The sequence below is a fragment of the Asparagus officinalis genome, chromosome 10, assembly GCF_001876935.1.
Source record: "Asparagus officinalis chromosome 10, Aspof.V1, whole genome shotgun sequence".
In the NCBI taxonomy this organism is placed as follows: Eukaryota; Viridiplantae; Streptophyta; class Magnoliopsida; order Asparagales; family Asparagaceae; genus Asparagus; species Asparagus officinalis.
The window spans coordinates 49,025,211-49,046,098 of record NC_033803.1 but is presented as its reverse complement, the minus strand read 5'-3'; the positions used below and the strand labels follow the sequence as shown (position 1 = coordinate 49,046,098).

Here is a 20,888-nt window from a genome sequence, read left to right as displayed (position 1 = left end):
AGCCCCATCGAAGTACAATTGCCACACTTGTTGATGTGAGGTGGTATTAACTTCGTGAGTTTCATCTGGTAGATCGTCGTACAATTCGACTACATCCTTCGTAGGGTTTTTCGCCAGAAGATCACAAATAGCTCGTCCTTTAACAGATTTCTGTTGCTTGAAGTACAAGTCATATTGCGATGTGGTATTAACTTCGTGAGTTTCATCTGGTAGATCGTCGTACAATTCGACTACATCCTTCGTAGGGTTTTTCGCCAGAAGATCACAAATAGCTCGTCCTTTAACAGATTTCTGTTGCTTGAAGTACAAGTCATATTGCGATAGGAGTAAGGCCCATCTAGCCAACCGCCAATTCATGGAAGCCGGTTGGGTCATGAACACTCGGACGGGATTTATGTTGGAAATGACATAAATCGTCTGTCCGACTAAATAATGTCGCATTTTCTGAATCGCGAATACCAAAGCGAGGCATTCCTTCTCAATTATCGGATAACGAGACTCAGCTCCTACCAATGTACGACTCAGATAATACACAGCTTGCTCGTGACCGTTATCGTCGTCTTGTGCAAGTAATGCACTTAACGAATGGCTCGTCGCTTTGACATAAATCAAAAACGGTCTGCCCGATTTCGGTGCGACGAGAATAGGTGGATTCGCTAGATATGTTTTAATATCTTCGAATGCTTTCTGACACTGACATGCTTCATCCCAAATGAACGACACGCCTTTCTTTGCGAGTTTGGAAAACGGTTGACATTTTCCGGACAAGTTCGATATAAACCGACGGATATATGCTAATCGACCTTGCAATCCTCTGAGTTCTTTAAGATTTCTTGGAGGCTGCAGTTCATTTATCGCCTTCACCTTATCAGGATCAATATGAATACCTTTTGTGGTGACGACGAATCCAAGAAATTTACCGCTCGACATTCCAAGGAAGGATTTAGTCGGGTTCATTTTCAACTGATGAGTTCTCATAAGCTCGAACATTGTCTTCAGATCGTTAATGTGGTCGTTTTTATCACGACTCTTAACGACCAGGTCATCAACGTAGCATTCGACAGTTTTCCGGAGGTGCTCTTGAAAGATTTTCGTCATCGCTCGTTGGTACGTAGCGCCGGCATTCTTCAAGCCGAATGGCATAACAGTGTAGCAGAAAACACCCAGGGGTGTTCTGAATGCTGTATGTTTTTCATCATCTGGATGCATCTTTATCTGATTATACCCAGAAAATCCGTCCATGAACGACATTCTCTCAAACCCGCATGTGTTGTCGATAATGACATCCGTAATTGGTAGGGGAAAATCGTCTTTAGGACAGGCGGTATTCAGATCTCTGAAGTCAATACAGATTCTGATCTTTCCATTCTTTTTAAGAACTGGGACTATATTGGCCAACCATTCGGGATGTTGTTCTTCTCTGACAAAACCTGAATCAATTAGCTTCTTGACCTCAACTTCTATTGCCTCCATAATTTGCGGCCGAAACCGTCTTTGTTGTTGTTTGACAGGTTTAGCATCCGATTTTATATTAAGGGTGTGCATTGCTACGTTTGGGTCGAGTCCAGGCATATCTTCGTAATTCCAAGCGAACACGTCGATATACTCTCGGATGAGGGCGATTAGTTCATCTTTCTCGTCTGGTGGAAGATCCCCACTGATAAATATAGGTTTTGGATTATTTTCGTCACCCATATTAACTTGCTCTACCTTATCTTCAGTAGGAGGTTCTCTTTGCTCGAATCGATCCCCGTATTGGACATTCATGTAATGTGTCCAAGGATCTTCCCAAGTGGGCAACTGATCGTCTTCTTCTGTTGTAGAAGGATCGACTGTTGCCATGTTTGACATGAGACTTTTGAATTTTTCTCCAATGCTTACATCAGAATCCCAATTTGAAGTGTCAGATGAATGCCCACTCCTGTCTATTAATTGGTTAATTATCCGTTGGCCATAATCGTCATCGGATGATGAGGCATAACCCAGACCCCTATTACGACTGTAATAATTATCTGGTTTTCCTTTTGGTACATAGGCAGGACGGGGTGGAACCCTAACACCTTGACCAAAATAGAGGCCTTCACCAAGTGAAAGGTCATAGCCTTGACTCGCCATATAGTCATTCGCTTGAGAACTATACCGGGAGAAGTGTCGCCCGGGTTTTTCTTCATCCGAATTACTGTCTAAGAAATGATCTGGAGTAGGGGATAGTTCCCCTTTTCCAAAGATTATCTCTTTTTCACCCCATACTTTTGCGGGTAAGATTACAGTTGTTCCGCATGAATCTTGGAGGCGTTTCGTCGTCGTACAAGACGAACGAAGCGGCATATGTAGATTAGGGTTGTTATACAGTTCCTGCATTACATTATCAAGACAAGGCAAATACTCTAAATCACCCTTTATTATTTCATCGGCAAGCTGCCAGTTACAACTTTCGTCCGACGATTCATCACCGTCAAGATCGATTACAAGAGGTTCAATGTCATTTAGTACAAGACCTTCACTATAATCGAACCCGGCTTCGGTATCAGCTTCTTCTCCGCTGTCCGTGCCATGGGCCGATGGTTCAGTTTCGGATTCGGCACCATAAAGAAGGGAGTCAGTAAAGTAATTTTCTAACCCCTTGAATGGTTGCTTATCCGCGACCACCGTCTTGACCTCCTCATTAGTGTCGACATACTTCAAACACTGATGGAGGGTGGAGGGAACTATAAGATTACCGTGGATCCATGGACGACCCAACAGTAAGTTATAGGAAGTCTCCGCATCGATCACATAGCAGGTGACTTCAGACTTCAGATCTCCGAGTTGACACTTCACCCGGATTTTTCCCAACGGTCGTGACCCGCTTGTGTTGAAACCATAGATAACCGTTCCTGTAGAGGCTAACTTGTTAGCGGGAATTCCGAGGTGGTACATCAATCGAAGTGGCATGATGCTAACAGCGGAACCCGGATCGACTTGGATCCGGTTGACCATGCTCGAGCCAATATATCCGGTGAAATATAGAGGCCTATCATGCTTCGAATTCCTAACTTGCATATCTTCTTTTGTGAAAGCGATGCAAGGGAATTTTGTGGCTGCCAGATTGCAATGCTGTACTGATGACTCTGGCTTTTCGGGAGTTGGCTTGATCTGAGTGAGGAATACCTCAGAATCAGCCAAAGCTTCTTGTAAAGCTTCCCTGGTTTCCTTCGAGAGGCGCAGCAACTCGTACAATGTGATTCTTGCTGGGATATTAGCCAGCTGAGCCATAACGTCGAAACGATATGGTGCGTTCGAGCTTTCCGGTTTGTCTCGTCCAATCGGTCGACTAAAACGAGACTGCTTCGGAATTTGAACCTCTTTGGGTTGAGGTTCCTTCTCCTTTTGCTTAGCCGGTTGTTGCGGCTTTTCAGCAGGTACTGGAGGAGTTGTAGCTATCCCCAACTCTTTCAAAGTTGTAGCGTTTGGGTTAGAAGTTTCCGGATATTTGTAATGGTATTCATTTCCACTTCGTGTAGCGAAAACTTCCTGCTCCTCATCAGAAAGGGATAAAGCTGCTATCCGTTCATCATTCTTCTCGGGGATTGCTGAGACTCCATAACAGGACTTCTCTTTTCCCTTGTTTTTTGACTTCTTCTTTGATTTGGATGTCGTCCACTGTTCATCTTCAAGCAAATCCGGATGAACCCAAAGGATTTCGCCGTTGGGGGCTGTGTGAGATACGAGCCCCTTCTGGCGCTGTCCATGAGGGTCATCGTTGATGGTTTGCATCTTGACCTTTGATACTGGCTCGGCTTGAAACCAGGACAAAGGAACCGATCCGAAGCTAATAGAGACCGCGTTTGCGCCTACCTTCTTCTCCTTTGGCTTCGGCGTCACAATACCAACATCAATTAATGTTTGTATTTTATCCTTTAAGACATAACATGTCTTAGTAGGATGGTGGACCCTTCTGTGGTATGCACAATATTTTGGGTCATTGATCTTCGTTGCTTCTTCTTGGTTTGTGACCGGTGGAAGCTTGATCTTGTTGTTCTCTAACAAGTATTTGAAGATGACCGGAACTTCATCATCTTTGAAAGAGTATTCCTTCGGGAATCTGGGCTCAGAATTCTTAAACTGTTTCTGAGGCTGTTGATTCTGGCTTGGCGCCAACTGGAAGGATGATTGTTGCGGTTGTTGCTGCGGTGGCTGTTGTGACGTTTGATGTGCATCGACAGCGGCCACCGACCCTCTTCCTCTGCCTCGAGGATTAAAGTTCTGCTTCTGATTCTGATTATTGGCTGGTGGCAAACCTCTCTCCAAATTCTTTCTCTTGAGAAAGCGCTCAGCCTGTTCACCCCTCATTTTCAATTCTTTCCAAGTCTTAGAGTGAACAACCCCTACCACTTCTAATACATCCAAGGACAGGTTATTATGACATGTTTGTAGAATAAATTCCTCAGTAAGTGGATCTCTGCAGTTCACTGCTTTGTCCCGGAATCGCTTGACAAAGACATCAACAGATTCCCCGTCCTTCTGCTTTTCGTCCAACAACGTGCCGATCGAGACTTCTGTGTCGTCGTCGAAGAAGTTGGTGAGGAATAGTTCTTCCATATCCTCCCAGCTAGTGATACTCCCGGGCTTAAGACGTCGGTACCAATCGAAGGCAGGCCCGCGAAGGGTCCCCACGAATGACCGAACCATCAGGGCTTCGTTCCCGGATATTGCGCCGAGATGCGACTTAAAATAAATCAAGTGCTGAGTTGGTGAACCCCTGCCATCAAAAGGAGTAAAGTTAATCAAATTAAATTTCTGGGGATAAGGAATCAGGTCCCACTCCCTCGGGTACGGGTATGGAATGCCCGTTTTCTTCACTTCTTGAGCCGTCATCAAAGCGTTGACTTTGCTCTCAAGATCGTGCATCTTCTTGTCCTCTTCCTCGCTTTTCTTCAAATAGATCTGTGGAGGTTGAGTGGCTGACTTGGTCGGATCGCTTCCGGAGTTGTCTTTATCTAGAGGATGATCTTCAAATATCGTCTCATCCTCTTCATTACGCCGACTGGATTCCGCTCTTTGGCTTGATTCCGGTTGGTGTTGCTGAACCTGCAAATCCCGCATTTGCTGCATAGTCAACTCCATCTCAGTCTTGAACTCAGCTCTGATTTCTTCGCGTTGTTTAGCCAATGCTTCTTGCAGCATGTGAGCCAATTGGTCTGGCGTAATTGCAAATGATTCTCTGGCTTGTCCAACACTGGATGCGGTATCGTCCGATGCAATGGCTGAACAAGTATCTGACATTTCTTCATCTGAAGATAGCCCCTCGTGCATTTTCCTGTAGTCTCGTCGTAGGTTGGCTCTTCTTTGTAACCGCGCCATCCTTTGAGAAAGACCCCGCTCAACTCTCCCCCCTGGAGAGAAATCAGGGTCGGGATTGACTGACTTTTGCTTCCCTTTGTTGGTCATATTAATAGTGACCTCAGGGAACTCATCTTGTCGGACTGCCGGTTTCTTCTTGTTGAAACGTCTCATCTTGGGTCTTGACGTTTCACTTGAAAGTCTTTGAAATACGGAGACTCTTGTTGAATTCGCTTTAGAGCATCCGCATTCTGTCAGCACTGCCTTGATGAGTCTCTCACAGGAGCAGTGAGACTCGTTTTCTTGTACAACTCTTTTTCTTGAGTTATTTTTCTGATAGTACAGCTCATCGTTGTTACGATTTGAGCAACCTATCTCTTTCTTCTGAACCTTGTTAACGTGCGCAGGACGACTTGTTGTCGCTTCTGAGCGATCCAAGGTTGGATTTTTAAATCCACCCCCTTGCGGGAATGGTGTCATCATCGGTCCTAGACGAGAATGAACTGGTATTCTCTCGTTCTGGACTTGTGCAGTTCTGACAGGAGGATGTTTACGACCCCCTGTATAAGAAACCACTAAGGGTTTACTTGCTGGGTTTGACTGCTCTTTGGTTGGGGCTTTGCCCTGATTATCAAATGCCAAACTAAGGAGATCTAATTCTGTGAGTTTGACTTTCAATATGTCCGGCTTGTCCTGAATCTTCACTGGTGACGCAGCAGACGGGCTTGGGACGGATGCTGAAGGAGTTGAAATGGGGTCTTCATTGACCTTCTCTTTGCCGCGGCAGCCATAACTGTCGCGGTTGTTTGATGGGCCGCGGCAGTATGGGCTGCCGCGGTTATATGATGAGCCGCGGCAGTACGTGCTGCCGCGGTTATATGATGAGCCGCGACAGTCTGTGCTGCCGCGGTTGAAGACTGACTTCCTCTGTATTCTTTGGGTGTTCTCGTTTTTGGGAACCCAAACTCTACAGTTCTTTTGTGGTTTTCCATCTACCACTTCCTTTTTGTTTTCCTGCACTTGTTGACGAAGGGCACGAGCGTGAGCAGCTTTTGCTTGACGCCTTTGTATACGCTCCTTCAGGGTAGAACGGGCTCTTTTGACCAGAGTCCATTCCTCTGTCGTAAGCTGTGCAGAGATGTGATTATTTTGCCTTTGGGGCAACTGAACCATCTTTTGATTCCTCGACTTTAGGTCCGTGTAATAATGGACCCCGTCGGTCTGTTGCATGGCCTTAGCCAATTGACGAGCGCGGCGTTGACGTTGTCTCTGACGAGCTCTCTTTGTCAATACCGGAGCATCTTGGTTTAAGGACCCTTGAACTGGTGAAGGGTCATTCGGAACAGAGATGTCGCAGGTTGATTCTTTTGCAATGACTTGGCAAGAATCTCTACCTGCGGTCTTCATTGGAACTGAAGACTCGGGAACTTTCTTGGGAGAAGAAATCTTCCTGCACTTGCGGGGTGAGGAGGATTTTGATGACGAGGATGACATATACTCCTCGTATTTTGCCTGATCGAATTCATATTCGATCTCTTCGGTGACGATGATCTTAATCGGCTGCGACACTGCGGCCTCGGCAGCGAGGCCGCTGGCTCCCACTGTGGTCGCCAGTTTGTTTTCAGCGAAAGTTGTTTCCATTGCAGATTCCATTAAAACTTCGATCGTTTACAAAGAATTACAATGAAAATAAAAGAAAATACAACTCTCGAGAAAATAACACAGAAATTGTTTATCAACTCCTGCTTTTGTGGGACTTTGCCTGTGCCGGGAATGCTTTAGTTCGTGGACCACCGATTCGTAGATCGAGAGGTTGTTTAAGGATCTCTCCTTCGTTTATCGAAGTAAAGATTTGAAAACGAATATCTTATCGATGTAAGATGTCCGTTCTTCCAAAGATCAAGTCTGAGCTTAGATCTCTAGGATTCACCAAATGATGCTTGTCAGAGGGTGAAAATTCTCTCTTTCTTTCTCAAAATCACCAAAGACTCAAGTATCTTCTGCTCCAAAAATGCTCTCTGTCCTTTAATTCGTGCCTAGGGAGGTATTTATAGGGCTCTCAGTGCACCACAGTTGAAACGGAGGCGAAATAACTGACTGGCCGTTTTCTCTTTGGCCGCTGCAGTCTACACTGCCGCGGCTATTGGCGCGGCAGTATAGGCTGCCGCGGCCAAAGAGACGGTTATGAGCACGTTCCATCGCGCTCAAAACTACTCTCCCACGAACTTTAACCACCTTTTTCGTGGTTTAACCGCTTTTCCACGTCAGCACACGTTCTATCTTTGATATGCTGCCACGTGGGCTTCAAAAAATCATCAAATAACTGTCTTATAACTGCCACGTCATCCTCTTATAACAACCGCGACACTATAGGCCGCCGCGCCTAAGCCGCGGCACCTTGGTCTGCCGCGCCATAGCCGCGGCGCCTTGGTCTGCCACGCTATAGCCGCGGCGCCTTGGTCTGCCGCGCCTTAGCCACGACGCTTTGGATTGCCGCGCCTAAGCCGCGACACCATTGGCTGCAGCGCCACAGTGCTGTCTGATGACGTGTATATCGTTCTTCTATGTTGTCTTGCATGGTGTTTGAATGTCTATAAGCATTTTTGACGCCTACAGATACCCCCTCCAAAGTATCTCAGACTCATCATTTCTTTTAGAGAGGAGTCTGGGACACTTTGGATATGATAGGCTTTCCCTGCAATTTCTCCAGTTCTTTGTTGAGGAAATTGCGTAGAATGGTCTGTGAATGGCTTCAATCCTTGACTTCTTTATCTCTTAGTCTACTCAATGCTTTGTAGAATAGCTAAGATTCCTCCGGTGCTGCGTTTATCGCGTGCCCGTCGTCGAAGTCTTGAATCAGAACTGTTGTTGAAGAATGGAGAAATAGTTTATACTCATATGCTCTATTGGAGTGTTCGGGAAACAGTTTAACCTCATGTACCCGTTGGGAGGTTCAAGGAGATGCAGTTTATACTCATATACTCATCGGAGTGTTCAGATGTGTATTCCAAATACAGCAAGAGATGTATGTGTTCAAACGTCGAAGAATTATCGTGCATGCACAGTATTTATACATGCCAGAGTGAACCATGGTGTGTTAGCTGCCGCGGCAGCTTACACTGTCGCGCTTTAGCGCGGCAACATAGACTGTCGCGCTCGAGCGCGACAGTGTCGAGTGCCGCGCAGCGCTTCGGCCAGTCAGATTATAACTCTGACGTTTGGGCTTCTTCGGGTCACCTTTCCCCGCCTCTTTGAGTTCGAAACCTCTTCCAAAACCCTATAAAAGGATTTTTTCTGGTTTTTCCCCTTTCCACCTCTTCATCTTTGCGTTTGCTCAAACAAAACCTAGGGTTTTAAGATCTAGGGTTTTGAGTTCTCTTTGATTTTGATCTTTTCCCTTGATCAAACTTGATTCTATTCTCCCCTGGTAAGAACCGAGCCTATCCCTTGTATTTCATGTTTATTTTGCTATTTAATTCGAGATTTCATCTCTAAACCCTAATTTTCTTTGATTCCAGGTTGATTTCACCATGTCTCCAAAGAAGACTCGTGGTTCGAAGGGAAAATCAGCGGCACCAGCACCTGAGGATGTCGAGGCTGCAGTTCCATCCTTTGGGGGTAAGTTTCTTCCACTTCTCTTCTCTGAAACTGTTGATTTTGTGCATATAACCTCGTTTGTCTCCGTTGAGAGGCATTCGGGAAGAGTTGACATCCCCCACCGAGGGGATTGACGCTTCAAAACACATACCTTGTTCAATCAAGGCATGTACCACAGTTAAGACACGGGTATTCGTCGAACTCGTGCCTTTTCAAAATCAAGAGTCGCTGTTCAGTTACCGCGGCAGCTCGTACTGCCGCGCCTGAGCGCGACAGTGTATACTGCCGCGGTAACGCGCGACAGCAACAACTGCCGCGGCTACTTAGTGAAGGTTTTCTCGTCTGTTAGCCTTTTTGGTCCAACTGTTTTCCAACCTTTCTTTGCAGTCCCCTTTCCTTCTGTGGCCTTCTCTGATAGAGAGGATCCAGGTCAAAGCGGTACTCTTCATGCCTCTTTCAACGGCGACTTTCTGGTTAGAGAGGCTCGCCAATTTAGCGAAAATCGTGATAATAGTATTCCAGAGTTGGTTCGTGAGGGAGGTCGTCGTACCCTGCGCGCTCTTTTGACTGATTCACCCCTAACTCCAATTCGAGATTCTACTGAACCGTTGAAGAAGACTGATTATCTGTTCGGAGATTCGGTAGAAGATCCAGACAAACTTTGCCGTGGCTCTGAAATTTGGTTGAATGAACATGAAGGTTCTTTTCTATTCCTTCCTCCATTTCCTCGACAGTACTCCCTTCTGCAATTGAGGAATTTGGCTGTTTCGAGGGAAATGACGTGGCACTTGACAGAAGACCATGAGCACGTTCATTGCGGCTATATTGGTAAAGATATTAGCGCTCCTGGCTCCGTCGGTAGGCCTGATGTTCGTGGTCTTCACCCTGGTATATTTGGACCAGATGGTGGGCCCCAAAACGAACTGATGATAAGGGCCAATACCGTAAAGAATAAGCTCGCTCGGGTTGGTCGAGAACTTCCCATTCCAAGATTCAGGTGTTATGGATGGGTTCACTCTCTTCCTGACAAATGGTGGGCTAGGATGACCAAATACGTACTCCATCGTTGGGATCAGGAGTTGCGGGATTTGGGATTATATGCTCCAATCCGAGCTAGTATGCATGGTCTCCCAGTGAGTGCAGATCATTTTATGGCTTTGTTCGAGTCTTATATTCCGGAGACCAATACCTTTCTTACCAAGTATGGGGAATTAGGGCTTCCGCTCCACGAAATGATGAAGGTATCCGGATTGCCATTGGGGAATACTCCTTACCAAGAATATTTTCCTAATAATCGTCAGTTGATGAAAATGAAGAAGGCCTGCTCTCCTGCTTATGACATCCTCTGGGAGTTAACTTGTCATTATCAGATAGCGATAGCCAAGATTGAAGTGAAGAGTAAGAAGGCGGCTCGAGTCAGTTTAAAACAGTTCGCCGACTACCTATTTCAGAACCTTGAGAGCCCGACCGGTGAAGAAGTCTGTGAATCACCGATTCTGACCCCTTCTGACGTCAACCAGCTAATCACGAAGATTAATGCTCAGTCTTACAGAACTGAGTCATCTGAAGGTGGTTTTCTTAAGGGCACCAAGTTCAACACTTTCTTGTGGCAAGCCACAAAGAGAATGAAGCCTGCAACTCTTCTTTCCGGTTATCTGGCCATTTGGCTAAAGAGATGTGTAGTGCCGCATCAGTCTTCTGAGGCGCTTCCTCTTGAAGTTCTCTTTCCCGCCGTGCAACTAGTTGTCAGAGGCAGGTTATCTCTTCTTTCTGCTATGATTGCTGACCTCCATAGCGGTTTGCGTAACCTAGCCAACACCTTTACCAAAGTGGGTGCCGAGCCTTCAACTAAGATTCCTTTGTCGAGCGTCGAATTTCCGTACACCTATTTGATGGCGTGGCTAGTTCTCCATCGATCGGACATGATGTCAGCGCCTGATGCGTCTGATCCAGAAATCCCCTTGCTGCAGCTCTTAGAAGGATGTAAGTGGTTATATCCTTCCCGACCATGGACTGACCGTGTGAGGCAATTCAAGAATGCCAAATGCTGGGAATTCTATAAGTGTTTCCCTCGGTTTTCTGGTGCCTATAATGACACGCTTGTTGACGAGGAAATGCCTGGGGCTAACAGGACCTCTCTCGATACGGGTAGTTTTCATTGGCTCATGAACATTCGCCCAGGCTATAATGTTTTTCGATCGAAGAACATTTGCAGGATTGAGCCTTATTTTCCTTGCCGTTTTGCGCGACAATTCGGCTACGATCAATTGTATATCGGGAATCCCAATAAATGGTTGATAAACTGCGGAGGCCTTATTGATGGGGTACGTGCCTGGTTCTGGAATGTTGCTGGCTGTACCGGAGCTCGATTTAGTTTGCCTGTCGCTGAGCCTGGTCTTTACTTAACCTTCCTCTACTGCCGGTGGATTTTAGCCGCCAATACTCCTCTTGCGAAGAAGAAGCTCCACGAACTGGAATCCGAGGCTGTAGTTCGGAGAATTGTATCAAAAAAAGGAAAGGAGCCCGCTACGTCTTCTCGTAAAGGAAAACAGGTAGCTGATTCCGAAGAGAGCGACGACTTCGAGACATCCAGCGAAGAGGATGAGACCCGAGGCGACGCAGAGGGTGATGTACCTTTGTCTCCCGTGGCTCACAGGACTCGTCGAGCTTCTTCGCCCAAATTACCCGGTGCTCCTTCAAAAGGTATACAAATGAAGGAAAAGAACATTCCCCTGTCGTCCTCCAACAAGATGACCTTGAGATGGCTTTCTCAGGAGGGAGAGGCAGAAGAAGAGGAAGAAGAGGTTGCCCCGCTTATTAACAGGAAAAGATCTCGGCTTACTGCTCCTTCTGAGGTTCAACCTCAGCCGACTCAAGGAACCGAATTACGTACCAAGTTTCGACATGAAAGCTCCGAGGTTCCTCGAGATTCTCGTGCCTCGAAGAGGATTAAAAAGACGGCTCATCGGGAACGCCAACTTTCTCCGTTATTTGAGGAGAAGTTTACTCAGGATCTTCCAGTTGATGAAAGGGGTAAAGTTTCATCTTCATCTCCTTTCTGTTATCTTATTTCTTTTTTGAATAAGGCGTCGCATTTATTCTTTTATCATTGCAGTTGAATCAGAAGAGGAAGGGGAAATCGTGCCCAAGCCTTCTTCTCCGGGTTTAATGGATGTTGATGAATCTAGCTTCACTGAACAAGTGCACAAGGCTATGAACGAGGAACCCCTTCATATGGACATTGTTCCTCCTCCAGCCACCACATCGACCTCGCCAACCGCAGATACAGGTACTGATGTTTTCTCCTTTGGGGGACATTTTCGGAAGATAAGTGAATCAGAACGTGTTCCTCTCCTACTAACTTGTGCGCTTTATCTTCTTTTAGTTAAACTAAAGGAGGTGAGTGCGGGTAGTAGCGCTGCTAATCCCGCAACTATTGTTGAAGGTAATCTCACTTTATTTGTTTTGATTAGTAAGATTGATAAATTGATTAATTTTTATTGGATATACATAATATGAAGATAATGATATAATTTAAAGTGAAATGTAAACATGAATGATAACAGGAACCTCCAAAGAATTTGATATTTGCAAATAACACCCTCAACATTTCAAAAATTATAGAAACATCTCCAAAGTTTAAATAATAAAAAATCCCCCTGAATTTCTGGAATTTTAAAACTTGCAAACAACAAAGATAAATTCAAGGAATTACCATCAGGCACATGAAAATTTTAAAATTTATAAAAACATAACCTCAAAGTTATAAAAATTACAAACAAAACTCCTTCACAAGTTAAAAGTCACAAAAAAACCATGAAATTTCAAAATGTACAACCAGTGTATGGCAAATTTAGAAATTATTAACAGACCACTAAAATTTTAAATTTTACAACAAACAATCCAAAGTTTCAAAAATTGTAAAAATACACCCTCAAAATTTTAGAGTTAAAAGAAATATCTTAGTAATCGAAAACTTTCCACCAACATATGAAATATAGAAATTAAAAGCATCCAACTTAAAATTTAAAATCTTTAAAAAATACTCTCAAAGTTTTAAAATTTACAAAACACATCCTCCAAAATTTAAAAGCACAAAAAAACTTAAAATTTCAAATCTTAGCAAACAAAAGAGTAGTTATTTAATATTATTTCATTAAGCTATTTAAAATTAACTTCCAATTTAAGGTTTATTATTTTTTCAGCATCTCAAAGTAGTCTAATTTTATCGAAAAAGATAAGGACAAAAATGATTGATGTCGGCTCAACAAAAAATGAAACAAAATGAGTGAATGACGCTATTTTCTGAATATTTTATAGAATAGCTTTTTTTAGTATATTAGGAATCTTTCGAAGGGATTTTTATGAACTTTTTAGTATTTGTATATGCTTATGTGGATGTTTCATCATATAAAAGTGTGCTAATTTTCTTAAAGTTTATCGAGGATTAGGAACAAACTCTATATTCTCTTTTATCTTGTTTTAGCTGACTTTTAACCAATCATCTTATCTTATTGTAAAACCCCGTAAATTTTTTAAAACTACTATGGTAAATAGTATTAAATGATTTATATTATGATAAATATTATTTAATGATAAATGAGCATGATAGTAATCTTTTTGAAACCAATTAAGAGTATATATAGATTATACACTGATGTAATTCAAATCTAAAAAAAACAACCAGTTAAGAAAATATATACATTATACACCGATTCAGTTTGAATCTAGAAAACTTAAAAGAATAAAATTATAGGTCTCTTCAATATCTTTCCAAAGCATCTTAAATCACCTCATTCTGAGGTCGGACAAAAACGTTACAGCCAAAATACCAAAGACTATTTTCCCAATATGACTGTGTTTCCTATTTTAGGTCACATTTGTTTGTTTAGGGTTTGCCTCTATATAGACCTATGTTTATCATGAAAAATTCTTATTTATATCATATTTTTAAACCCTAGCAGCCACCCTCTCCCCTAAAAAAAATCCTAGAGCATATTTTGGTAATTTTTAAGAGCTTTGTGAGGCAAATACCGAGAAGAGGGCGAGATCATCGGCGTTTGGCGAGGGAGAACCTGTTTGCTTGCACCCTTGGATTTTTTAGCAGTGCGTTGAGCCAAGATCATCTTCCTCCAAACCTATCCCCTGTAGAAATTCATATTTTTAATATGTATAATTAGTTAATCTAATGTGTAGTGCTTATTTCGATAATTTTAAATCCTTGTTCTGATGTTAAATCTTAAAATAACAAAGAGGTCAGAAGAATTAAACTTTAATTCATAAAAATAGATGATCATGATTATTAGTTTTCAGATCAATTGATAATTCTTATTTTACATGGCCTGAACCCTAATTGTCGATGTATAGAACTTGAGTCTTGAATATTAAACAATATAGTGATATAAGCTTGTGGATTAAAAACCCTACTTTGATGTGTAGATCTGTGAATATAAATACTAAATGAAGAAAAGGTATTAATTTGATATTTAGAACCATGGTTAATTGCTAAGATGATGAACTAATTAGGTTTTAAACCCTAATTGTACAAACTTAATCTGATTATTAGTTATATTTAAAGTATTTTTAAACCCCAAAGATCATGTTACGATGATAAATAATTGTTTAGTTAAACCCTAGTATGTTAAACACATGAGTAAACATATGTTTATACCTCATAATGATGTTCTATAAGTTCTTTTGTTGAAATTGTCTTACCTTCACGAGACTCAAACCTGAGTCTTAGACTCTAGTTGGTCGACTGAACCGACCGAACCATGTGCATCGGTTGACCAATCCTATCCTGGGTTTGTGTAATTCTTTGTTCGATCGAAGCTTATTTTTACGCATGTTTATGCGAATTGTCGTCGGTCGACCAATGCCCTAGGATAGTCGACCGACATCATGTCTTGTTTGTGATAATTTTTCTTGCATGTTGTTCATGAACACGGGCTTCAAGATGTACAATGATTTACACGTACGACATAGACGTACACCTATGGAGGCTTGGCACACGCGGACTTCCGAGAAGGGGATAGTTGCGTGTATTATTTTTACCATGATGAGGAAACGATTAGTTAGAACAATATATATGTGTATATGGATACTTTTGAAAGGCACAACTAAGTAGTGCTTAAGGTAGTGCGTCGGTATACTGTTGAAGTAGGCCATTGAGCCGTAATTGCAGATGCCTGAATAGGTAGTTCATTTTGCATTGTGCTACGATGAGGCTAGTGAGCCATATTTATAGGATGCCTAAGGAGGCAGTCCGTTCCGTATGGTGATGCGATGAGGATGTCTGAGCAGGAAGTTCGTTCCGCATGGTGATACGACGAGGCTAGTGAGCCGTACCTATAGGATACATGAATAGGTAGTCTGTTCCGCACGATGATGCGATGATGCGATGATGCGATGAGGCTAGTGGGTAGTATTTACTTAGGATGCTTGAATAGGTAGTCTGTTCTGCATAGTAATCCGATAATATCTGTAGGCATCGAAAATTGCCTATAGGTCTCCACGAACGGTTCAGTGTTAAAGAGCGACGATGAACGTCACTATCCGATCCACAGGAGTCCAATTGACGTCGATGAACGATTGAAGTGAATCGACGAACTACGTGAGCTGATAGGATTTCGGAACAACGAAGACCCGGACCAATCGGGAACCCGGCAATGTTCACAAAAAGGACAACGCCCTTCGAGTCTCGTTCACTCTACAGATAATCCAACCACCAGAATGGATCGAACTCTTCGTCAAGCTTCCAACGCACTTGGAATCACCCAAATCCGAGTTCGGACGAAGAATCTACGGCGAAAACAATCAACCATACGCAACGGAGCGTCTCAGGCTAAGTTGGGACACCCGAGGTGTCTCGGGAAAGTCGAAACACCCCAGGGGTGTCTAGGCACCCTAGGTGCTCCCCATTGCCTATAAATAGCCCCCCTAAGGCCTCATTTTTGGAGATCTAGATTTTTGGAGAAGTTGGCGAAGCCCTGCTGCAGTGAAGAGTGGTCGAGCGCTTCAACAGAGGAGGAGAGAGGTCTTCATCAGAGTCTTCATCACCCGTCCCCCCTTTCCTTAGTATTACCCTTCGCCGGTAATCACTAAGAAGAGTAGATATCTCGTTTTAGCTGAGATAGACGCTTCAGGCTTCTAGATCTCACGCGGATCGACGAAACTCTGTCCGATTTTTCAGGAACAGATCTGAGTGCCAGGTAGTCCATGGATATTGACGTCCCCGTCACAGGCAAAAGACCCACGCAAGCAGAAGACCGATAAACGATCTCTGCGTTTGTTTTGACGAGAGTTGTAACTTTTGTTTTCATTGTGTAAAAGTCTTATAAAAAGACAATCTTTTTTTGATTTCATTGTAACGACTAAAGTTGTAATGAATACAGCAATGAATACAACAATTTTCGACGTAAACAAGCTGGCGACCACAGTGGGAGCCAACGGCCTCGCTGCCGAGGCCGTCGGGACGCAACCGGCATTCAAGATCCGGGTGAATGAAGAGATCGAATACGAGTTCGATCAGCAAAAGTTTGAAGAGTATCTCTCTTCCTCCTCCTCCAGATCCGCCTCTCTGAACAGGCGCAGGAAGGCATCCTCTTCCAGAAACGTTCGCGGGACCTTCGGCTCGAAGATCCAAGATCCCATTGCCGCCGCTGCACTCGCACCACGTGACATCCCCGCGTCGTCCAACGTGGTCGAGACCGCAGATCTGGACTTCTCCTCCGCCAAAGGGATGGCCACTGAAGGTGCTCCAGCATTGTCAAAGAGGGCATGCCAAAGACGGCGTCAACGCCTTGCTCGTCAGCTGGCCAAGGCTTTGGAGCCGATGGACGGGATCCGCTATAATGTGGATCTAAAATCCAGGCAGCGCAGGGAACAACAACGGCGAACAACCAACTCCTCCTCCAAGACAGAAACGAACAAATGGGTTCGTGTTAAGAGGACCCGCTCCACCCTCGAGGAGCGAATCAGGAAGCGTCGAGCATTGCTTGCACGTGCCTGGACCCTTGTGCGAAAAACACAAGAGGAAGAGGCAGTTAAGAGATCACCGAGATCCAAACAAGTTTGGGTGCCAAAAGCCAAATCAGCGCCTAAGGCAAAAGCAGGCGACGTTGCTCTCCGGCCTTCGTCAACTTCAGATCCCGAACCTCCGATGAAGTTCTACCGCAACGCAGATTTCCCCAAGTTTAGGATTCCTCTGAAAAATCGTATCGGTGCCCTGCCCGAGAATCGAGGAAAAGCGCTTGTTAAGGAAAGCTGGAGATCGTTGAAGCCCTGCCCGAGAATCGAGGAAAAGCGCTTGTTAAGGAAAGCTGGAGATCGTTGAAGGAGCTTCGAGCCAGCATCCGGACTGGGGGTCGTACGCGACCTCCTCACAAATTGATTTCTGCAACAGCCCGCTTGCCAGTGCGTATAGAAAATCAGGAGCCCGTTAAGGTTTCACCCTCACAAAGGTGTGATTCCAAACGTGTGACTCCCGTAGATGCCAACAAGGCAATGTTTACTCAGAGGAAAACGCGTCAGACAGATGAACGAGTTATACCTGAGAATCTATGTAAACAGCCAATAGGTTACTCCGACCGCAACGTCGATGAGTTGTACTATCGGGCTGGGGGTACGAATAAATCTCGAAAAAGAAGTACCTGGGAAGCGGACTTTTACTGTCCGTGTACCAAAATTATCAGGGCAGTATTATCAACGTGTAGCTGCCCCAAGACCGCTCCGCAGAGGGTCTCGATATTCGAGAGAATCTCCGAGGGAACGACGAAGTCCAAATCAAGGCATTTCCACTAAAGAGGATCGGTTGCTCGAGATGATAAATTCCCAGAAGTTACCATCAACATGGTCAACAAGGGAAAATCTCCAATTGTTTCAAGTGGTTCCGACCCTAATTTCTCTCTAGGAAGCAGAGTCAATTCGGGAATAGCTCAACTTCAGCTAGAAGCCGTCGGATATAACAATTACCATGGGATCCATGAAGGAATCCGTTCCGATGATGAACTCTCAGATTCTTATTCCGCACTCGCCTCTGACGATACAACGTCTAGCATAGGACAAGCTCGAGAAGTGTTCATGATCAACACCGAGCAAATATCCAAAATCATTGAGAATGCTCTAACCAAGCAGAAAGAAGCATTCAAAATCGAAATGGAAGTGGCTATGTAGGAGATGAGACAAATGCACGACCAACAAATCCGAGCTTTGTCAAATCAGCTAGTTGAATCCAGCCGTCGCACCCAGAACGCCGCAGTTGACAGCGATCCGGAAGTGGACGAAATCATCATGGCTGACGCGCCGCCCAAAAATATTGGGGGTGGCCCCACTAAAAATAACGACGCTGGGGGTGGACCCACCAATGATGATAACACTGGGGGTGGTCGTATTATTCCTCTCGAAAATTGTCCAAAACAGGATATAGATGAGGCCGAAAAGATGAAGGATCTCGAAAGAAAAATTGACGCCCTGATGTCTGCTCGAGAGGTGAAGAAGACCGGCATTCCGTGTCCTTACCCGAAAGAGTGGGATTCGATCCCGTATCCGGCGAAATTCAACCTGATCAACTTCACGCCGTTCGACGGGAAATGTTCCCCCACTCAGCACCTGATCTATTTCAAGTCCCATTTGGGAGTGATCTCTGGCAATGAGCCTCTGATGGTCCGGTCATTTGTTGGCACCCTTCGCGGGCCCGCCTTCGATTGGTACCGCCGCCTCAAGCCCGGAAGCATCAACAGCTGGAAGGACCTGGAGAGCATGTTCCTCGCTCATTTCTTCGATGATGACGCAGAAGTGTCGATCAAAGCACTCTTCGATGAGAAACAAAAAGACGGAGAGTCGGTGGATACCTTCATCAAACGCTTCCACAATCAGGCAATGAACTGCAAGGATCCCATCACGGAGGAGTTCGTCTTGCAAACCTGTCATAATAACTTGTCCACTAATATCTTGGACGTTATGGGAGTAGAGCCGCTCAGTACCTGGAAAGAGTTGAAGGTGCGCGGCGAGCAGGCCGAACGCTTCCTCAGAAGGAGGAAGGTTGAAAGATGCCAACCAATGGTTAACCCTCTGAATTCGAGTCTCATGTCTCATGATGAAGGGAAGGTACCCACAACAGTTATTGACGTTAATCAAACGTCACAACAACAGCTCCGAAGACAACAGAAGAATTCGGAACCGAAACTCCAAAAAGAGTATTCCTTCAAGGACGAAGACGTTCCAGCCATCTTCGAGACCCTTCTTGAAAACAACAAGATCAAGCTGCCACCCATCATGAATCAGGAGGAAGCTGACGATCCTACAGATCCGAAGTACTGCGCGTACCACAGGAGGATCCTTCATCCCACCAAGGCTTGCTTTACTTTAAAGAATAGCATCCAAACCTTGGTTGAAGCCGGCGTTATAACGCTAGGGTAAGCCAATTGAGAACGGCGAGACTCCGACAGAGTATACGAGTATAAACTGCTTCTCAATCCTCTAACAGGTGCATGAGGTTAAACTGCTCCCTACATACTCCAATAGGTATATGAGTCTAAACTGTTTCCCACTTTTGACGGGAAGTTCCTGGAGAATATTACGCTAATATTCTTAAGGATAACCCGGTCAAGTAACTGAGAATAATATCCGAACCAGTTCCGCAGAGGAAGCTGGGGGTAGATAACCAATGTATCGGGAAGTTCCCAGAAGAATATCACATGGGTATTCTTAGGGATAACCCAGTCATTGTGGAATTGATGAATAAGAAATCTACGTCCGGACTCTGAATGTCAGAATGTTTCTATCAAAATTCTCTAACTCTTATGAGTTATTTTTGTGAGATGAGATCTAATCCTCTGATAGGTTAATCATTCCTCACCAAACCATCCGCTGATCAAGTTAAACGACAGTGGATCCACCAACATTTCCATCTGCCTGTCGTTGGCATTTCTCAGACTTAACGTGCTAGGTCCTAATCACCTAGAATTAAAGTCTCTCTTTGAGTGATAATACGAGTTGGCATTTTCTTTGCTACCCGTATTCCACTTTCTTTGCTTTCAGGTCAAACCTATAAAAGTTAGGGCCAAAGCCAAATTCCTCTCTCGATTCCTTCCATGAACGAGAGGTCCACTTTCAATTTGAACAGTCAAACCTATAAAAGTTAGGATTGTTCCCGATCTCGCTTAGTCAAGCCTACAAATAGTCAAGACTAAGGCCGAGTCATTCCTTTTCGATAAACGAAAATCCACCTTTGTCCCCTTTTCCACCAAACCTATAAAAGTTAGGGTTGAAATTGGGCTTTCTCCTCAATGAATGAGGGATTCTTTGGGTTCAAATGACCAATCCTATAAAAGTTAGGGTCGTTCGAACCTTTCCGATTCTCGGAGTGGAGATCCCACTCTTAGTTTCATCCTACCGGATTCTAGGGGTGGAGATCCCACCTCGAGTTTCCTTTCCAGCTATAGATAGAATATAAAATTCTTCCTCTTCAGCACCGGGAGATAGAATATAAAATTCTTCCTCTCCCGTTTCTCAGTATGTCTTTGCTCTTAGAAAAGACACAATTCTCAACTTCCAATCCGGGCACTTGTTGCACGGGAAATTTTATCTCGACTCCTAAATAGAGATAAGCCTACGCCTAACACGCGTTGCCGGTTTAGTCTTTTACCGATTGAAGAAGACACCAGAATTCCAGTCTGGGGAATTTCATCCCGAAGCCTAAGAAGGGATGAGTCAGCGCCTAACACGCGTTGCCGGTTTAGTCTTTCACCGATTGAAGAAGACACCAGAATCCGAGTCTGGGGATTTTTATCCTGAATCCTAAGTAAGGATAAGTCAGCGCCTAACACGCGTTGCCGGGTAGTCTATTCCCGTGAGAAAGACGAAGTCTACGTATTCAATGTCATAGCACTAAAAGAGTTAACTCTTTTAGCACAACGTTATGTGCAGAACGGATCTAAACAATCTGCATGCTAGCCCGACTCAAACGG

General features: G+C 44.4%; 1 protein-coding gene across 1 annotated transcript in view; it reads left to right on the top strand.

Annotated features, from left to right (window-relative positions):
* Positions 1-12,517, top strand: part of LOC109826715 — a 19,579-nt gene extending 7,062 nt beyond the window's left edge. Inside the window, exons 2-6 of the mRNA XM_020393731.1 lie at positions 8,841-8,940; positions 9,307-11,952; positions 12,035-12,208; positions 12,305-12,364; positions 12,486-12,517. Of these exons, the coding sequence (XP_020249320.1) occupies positions 8,841-8,940; positions 9,307-11,952; positions 12,035-12,208; positions 12,305-12,364; positions 12,486-12,517 (3,012 nt within the window). The remainder of the gene's footprint in view (positions 1-8,840; positions 8,941-9,306; positions 11,953-12,034; positions 12,209-12,304; positions 12,365-12,485) is intronic.